At 33.3% G+C, this 6,755-nt stretch overlaps 1 protein-coding gene across 1 annotated transcript in view; it reads right to left on the reverse strand.

Annotated features, from left to right (window-relative positions):
* The window catches only part of cdc5l (CDC5 cell division cycle 5-like (S. pombe)), a 22,008-nt gene extending 18,671 nt beyond the window's left edge, over window positions 1–3,337 (reverse strand). The window contains 4 exon segments of the mRNA XM_016284035.1: window positions 1–41; window positions 1,497–1,658; window positions 1,832–1,935; window positions 3,130–3,337. The exon segment at window positions 1–41 is cut by the window's left edge and continues 3 nt beyond it. Coding sequence (XP_016139521.1) covers window positions 1–41; window positions 1,497–1,658; window positions 1,832–1,935; window positions 3,130–3,174 — 352 coding nt within the window. The 5' untranslated portion in view covers window positions 3,175–3,337.
* Window positions 3,338–6,755: the final 3,418 nt, after the last annotated feature.

Below are 6,755 nucleotides of genomic sequence, written 5' to 3' on the forward strand. Positions count from 1 at the left end.
CGCCCACATCATCTTCATTCTCTCTCTGAGCGGCTTTATCTCTGTAATCATAAATAAATCAATAAGTAGATTTTTCAAACAACCAAAAAACATGACTTGACAACTGCAAAGGATTAAACTTGCATAATATGACCAAAACATTTAGAATTAGACTAGATTGCAAAAGGTTAACATTGATTTCAGCGCATTGTTCATAAAGATTTGGCAGCCTGTTTCCACCAAGGAATAAAAATAAATTAAAAAAAAGTAATTGCAACTTTTTATTTTCACAAGTTTGACTTTTCTTTTTGCAATTCTGACTTTGTAACTCACAACAGAAAGTTTATGTCACGCAAACCTGAACTAGTGGTTTTTTGACAGACGATATCTTGGAAAGCAGTGTGGCCGATATAAATGTATTTATTTTAATTAGAAATTTGAAATAATTTGAAAATGGATAAAAGATGTTATTTTTTAAAATACAAAAAATACATTTGTAAAATAAACATACTTGTACTTTAGATGACAAAGTATTTTCCACAAATAAATAAATATTTAATAAAAATATAATTAAAAAGTAAGCAAACTGTAACCAACAGAGCACTCCGTATTCTGGGAAGTTTGTGTGCATTAGGAATCATATTTTTTCAAATAAAGCCAAAGTAACACTCATTTTACATACAGCACACAGTGAAAATGACATGAACATGGCAGTGGGCAAATGCATAAAGCGCAGCATAATTTGAAATCACAAATTTAATGTTTAAAGCATTCAATTTGCACTGGATTCGACTAAGTTTGCAAGGTTTGTGAAATTACATTTTCATTAGCCATTCAAAGATTTGTTCAAATGATGTAAATGCATATTTGCTGAAAGCTGACAGCAAATGAGAAAGTATTATAATGTTTGCCTTTCTATTACAATAATATAAAAGCAATCGTTATAATACTTTTTGTATACATTTTAATTCCTTTGTTTAACCGTTCTATCGGATTTTTAGACAGACTTCTATACGTATTAGACAGAACTGTTAACGACGACGGCGAACAAGAGGGAGAATGTGAGCACTGAGTGCTCAGGCACCGTCAAAATAAAAGTCCCGCCTCGAACTTATCGGCCGATGCCGATATTTGAAAAATGCCAAATATCGGCCGATATAACGGCTTTGGCGATATATCGGTCGACCACTAATGTAAACTCAAAAAAAACTCTGAAAGACTGACTTCTTTTCTCAGAATTGCAAGATATAAATTCTTAGTCCAATTCTTAGGGAAAAAAAAAACTGACATTTCCTTACTACAACTTGTTTATCTCTCAATTCTGACTGTATAATTTGCAATAGCGAGTCTATAATTTATGCAATTGAGAGCAACTGCGAGAAAGTCAGAACTGTGGGATAAAAATGTGCAACTACCTTTTTTATTTTTTTATTCAGTGGCGGAAACGGGCTTCCACACAAAACAGAAACACTTCAGTGGTGAAATGTTGTTTGTATTTTGCATCAAACTGTGCTTACAGCAGATATTCGTAATGCTCCAGACACTGAGCGGCCGTTCGTCCGATGATGGGGGCGATAGTTCTCCACTGAGTAGGCATCAGTTTGGCCAAGTGAAGAAGTTTCTCCTCTTCCTCACGTGACCATTCTGTTTTCTTGATGCTGGGGTCCAGCCACTCGTACCTGTGAGAAACCAATCATAAGAGACAAACATTAGACCTGGAATAGCTTTGATTCAAGAAAAGACCAAGAAATTGTATATTTGGGCATCATGGCATGTTCAAATTCAGCTATGATGCTCAGAAATGCTGATGATCACTAGGTTTTGAGACATAACTTGAGCGATAGAAACTCACCATCTGGCTTTACACTGTTTGGCTGATTTGCGGTGCAGCAGGGATGCGATTCGAGACCACTGATTTTTGCCATATTTCATTACAGCTGCTTTGAGAATCTCATCCTGTTAACGAATCACATAAAAGACATGAATAATTAAAGAGGTCTTAAATAACAGATCAGGGACGCAACAACAAGACGACTCAAATAACAGATCGCTCGACTAATCGAACCAAGCTGCAAATTCTAATGCAAAGCTCAAAAAAGGGTGAAATCATTTTAGTTTTTGAGCACTTTACACCAGAATAAATGAGCCTAATAGAGTTCTCTCAAAAGCTAGCGTAGGCCTACTTGTTTATCAAGACGATAAGTGTCAGTGAAAACCAAAGCAAATGACACTTGTGAGCAGAATATATTTGTATGCGTGTCATTTCCATGCAAGCTGTATATTAATAAATAGATGATAAAATAAATGCACATTTAGCACACACTTTTATCAACAGAAGTAATCAAAACCAACAAAAGGGCAATAACATGCAAGTGCTGTGACAAGTCTCGGTTGGCAAGTTTTTATTTTAATATATAATACATAAAAAGAAAAACAATCTAATAGAAAAATAATAGAGAATGCTAGTGTCAGAGGGTCATTTTTTATAATAAATAAAAAGAAAACAAGAAGATAGAATAGAAGAATATAGAATGCTAGTGTCAGAGGCTCACTTTTTTCTTTTCTTTTCTAAAGACGACAAGTAGTAAGAATAGAAATAGAATAGAGTTCAAGTGCTAGAGGATTAAGTTTTTTCTGTTAGAATTAAAATAGAGTGTGCTAGAGTAAGAGGGTCAAATCAGATTTAAAAAAATTAATGAATAAAATAAATGGCCTGCAAAAAATTCATAGTAAAAAAAAAAACAAAACAGATATTTTAACTTTTCATATACGTGATGTAATATTTGAAAAGTATGAAATTAAAGTATTATCTGATTTTTGTGCTCAGTTTTGACACAGCGAGAGTATTTACCTACTGTAATTAATAATCGTGCTTAAAACAATCTCAACTGTGTGGCTACACACACTTTTTGGGGAAATTATGGTATTTGGATTCATGTTGTTGATATTTTCTGCATTTCAAAAATAAACACGCATCGCGTTCTGAACGCATTCCGTGTCACGACATAAATAAAGCAGCAAATAAAACCACATCAATGCAGATAGGCGTACATTTCTCATAAATATGAAGTTCAAATGCCTTTAATGAACGACACGCTGAAGATGAATGCAGTTTTGCTGCTGGAAATATTGAGTGTTTTCTAAACGAACCTCAGTGTTGCGCCACACGCCTCCTTTGATCATAATCCGCGGCATGTTGGCGATTTAAAGTCTTCACACGCGCTCGCGCAGAAAAATCTTCCTTTGGAATCTCAAACACGTCAAATTAAGATGAAATAAGAGAAATAAACTTTGCGTTTGAGCCGCAGCACGTTAAACTGCGGATGAGGAAACCGAAATGGCTGCGAGCGCACGGAACTGTGGGTAACAGGCTGTTCTTCTGTTGATTCACACCGGTTGTGTCGGGTCACTTGAACTCAATATCGCCCCAAGCGACAGAGAGGCGAATGACAGGCTGAACGCTCCGAACAAATATTAGTTTTTTTGTGAGTGTTTTTTTTTCTACTTATTTTCTTATTATTATTATTATTGCACCATACATTGGTAAACAGAGTTGTTTGAATTGTGCTTTTGTAATCCCTCTGGCTCTGGAACAGAGCTGTAAATGTAATACAAATAAATATTAAATATATAAAAATAATAATAAAAAATATCTAGGCTGGGGGGCCTACCATACTGCTGTCGCCCAGGGGTTATGTTAAGGCTCCCCTGTATGCTTGATATATTGCTGTCATTTTTTAAACGTCTAATTTATTTTAATTCATTTATATTTAAAATTTGTATACATTTTATAAAAAAATATATATATAATGACAGTATGCATATTGTTATTAATTTTGTGAATTAAAATGCAAAATAATTTACCCTCTATATACCACCAGAAAATATTTATCGTAAATGTAAAAATGAAGTCCATTAAAGGCTTGTCTCATAATTCTATTATTCTTTATTATTTAGGATTTGTATTTATTTATTTATTTGTTTGTTTGTTTTTGGAGATAACTGAAAAATTATTTACAAAAAGAAGCTGAGATTGTTCATTTTTGTGAGCTGATTTGATGCTAAGTTGTATCTCATTGGATGGTGATACAAATCTTGTATTTTTATTTAATTATTACGTTTGATCATCACTATATTCATTCAAGTCAGATGGTTTGAAAAAAACATCTGCTGCCTGTTTGAACAATTTAAAACTGATATTAAAATGTATTTGGAAACAATATCTAAAAGTAAGAACTTGAGAGCAATATGCAACTGTATCCTTGATGTACAATGTTTTTTTTTTCTTGACATGCATTGGTTGTACAATATGCTTGTTCTCAGTTAAAAACGTTATTTTATTTATATAATTATTATTTATTTCTCTTACTTCATCAGCATTCCATTCTGTTGCATTCATGGCTTGTCATTTGTCAGTTGCTTGTTTTTGCCTGTAATGGACTATTTTTAACAATGTCCTTATCTTTCTGTTCCTTGAATGTGAAACAGTAGTTCCCTTGCTGTCTATGCAGGGCCAGAAAGCTCTTGAATTTCATCAGAAATATCTTAATTTGTGTTCCGAAGATGAACGAAGGTCTTTGGAACGACATGAGGGTGAGTAATTAATGACAGAATTTTAATTTTTAGGTGAACTATCCCTTTAAGAGGTAAGGTCCCAATGCTAAACAAGCAGTTACAGTCTAATATCAAGTTATTTATTACTTTCAGTAACAATGAATAGTGCTACACCATGTGCACCTGATACACCACATTATTTGCAGTCAATGTGTTTGTGCTTTGTACCAAGAACAATATATTTTATCGTTGTTTTTCAAATATTTATTGAACTGTTGAGCTTGACAAGATCAGAATTAGCGTAAACATAATGAAAGAATGATAAAGACTGCAACTCATCCTGTCTTCCAACACAATTGTGTCCTTCATTTGACGTGAGACATGCAAAACTAAACAGCACAGATGGCAAAAGTGCTTCAGATTTCTCTGAACAAATCACAACATGCCCAGAAAGATGACAGTCCAGTGATGGGCCCTATATAGAATTACTAGGAAATAGGCCGGTGTCAACATTAAAAAAGCAGTGCTCTTGTGCCAGGAGAGGCCATCAGGAGCGATAAATGACACACAAGAGTCTCGAGGTGAAATATGAAGCAAATCCTCTGAGCAGGTCATCTTTTCTGACTGCTAATGTTGAAAATGAAGAAAGCTGCAGGAAGGTTTTCTTTCCGAGAGCCGGAGGGAGCTACACGACCAAGTGAGGAGCTGAGATAGGACGGACTGATCGGGTGCCACAGAATTTGAAGAGGCTTCTCTCCAGGTACAAAGTGGATCTGGACTGCATTCAAAACCTTGGGCAAAAATGCAAAGAGTGCAAATTTTCCTAAGAAACTTGCTAAGAAACCCGACATCAACAGAGCTGCCAGGTAAAGCTACAGTACAGGCTATGCATTAAAAGGAAGTTCATTTCACACCAGAGTGATCAGCGTTAACTAAAGCTAAAACATTTTGTTACTCAAAACGTTATCTGTAATAATAAAAAATATACTGTATATAAAGACTTAAACTTCTGCTAGTTGCCAAGGCATTCTCATTTTCAGTTAAAGCTGAAGTATTAAAATAACTAAAACTAACTAAATAAAAAATGAGTGCTGTCAAACGATTAATCACGATTAATCGCATCCAAAATAAATATATTGTTTACATAATATATGTATGTGTACTGTGTATATTTATTATGTATATATAAATACAAACACATGCATGTATATATATATATATATATATATATATATATATAAAACAACTAAAAATGACAAAAACACAACAAAATTACACAGAAAATAAAGTAAAAATTAAAATATTCTGGGAATGTCAATTTATGTTTCTTTTTCTCTATAAATTTTAACATAACTTCATAATTTTATTTTCACTTCCAAAACTGTAAATCTAACAGTATGAAATGCCCCATTACACTGTAAAATTTACAGTAAAATACCGGCAGCTGTTGTTGCCATAACTTCACCGTTAAAAATATGGTAGCAACATTTGAGGTTTTACAGACTTAGCTTAAATTCACAATAAAAAAACGTATTTCATTAACTGATGTAATGTTAATAAACCAGCATATTGAAGTACTAATATCTGTTTTGAACCATTGTAATGCACTGATAACCACTAAAAACAGGTGACGATGAGATCAAGTCACATGATGAATCAAAGCTCATCACAATCAACTCTTCCAAAAGCTGAGAAGGAAAATACTAATATATATACATACATAGAAGGTGCACAGTGTCATTCACACAAACACTAAACACCATCACGGTGAAACACATGATACTGAAATATTGCAGTAAACATTAATTTAACAATATTCGATGTAAGATAAAACACTAATGTACACAACTGATAAGAAAAAACTAAGAAGAAACATAGTTATTTCAACGAAAAACATAAAATATGAAGTGTCATGCAGGGAATTCTGGGAGTGCCAATTTACAGTTTTTCTTTTTCACCTCCAAAAAACGTAATTTTAACAGTATTTTACTGTAAAATTACATTACATGTAATTACAGTCATTCACCGTATATAGTATGGAAACTGATAACCAATAACCAATTAACAGGTTTTTATTGTAGCCTTTTTATAGTCTTTTACTGTTAAAAGCACAATCATTTTTTACAGTGTAGATTTATTACAGTTTAGAGAACCTTATCCAATTAACAGTCTTTTCCCATTCAAATGATGATTATGTTTTACAGTGTAGGATGTTGTGGGTG

This window comes from Sinocyclocheilus grahami, unplaced genomic scaffold (assembly GCF_001515645.1).
Source record: "Sinocyclocheilus grahami isolate Dianchi unplaced genomic scaffold, SAMN03320097.WGS_v1.1 scaffold179.1, whole genome shotgun sequence".
In the NCBI taxonomy this organism is placed as follows: domain Eukaryota; kingdom Metazoa; phylum Chordata; class Actinopteri; order Cypriniformes; family Cyprinidae; genus Sinocyclocheilus; species Sinocyclocheilus grahami.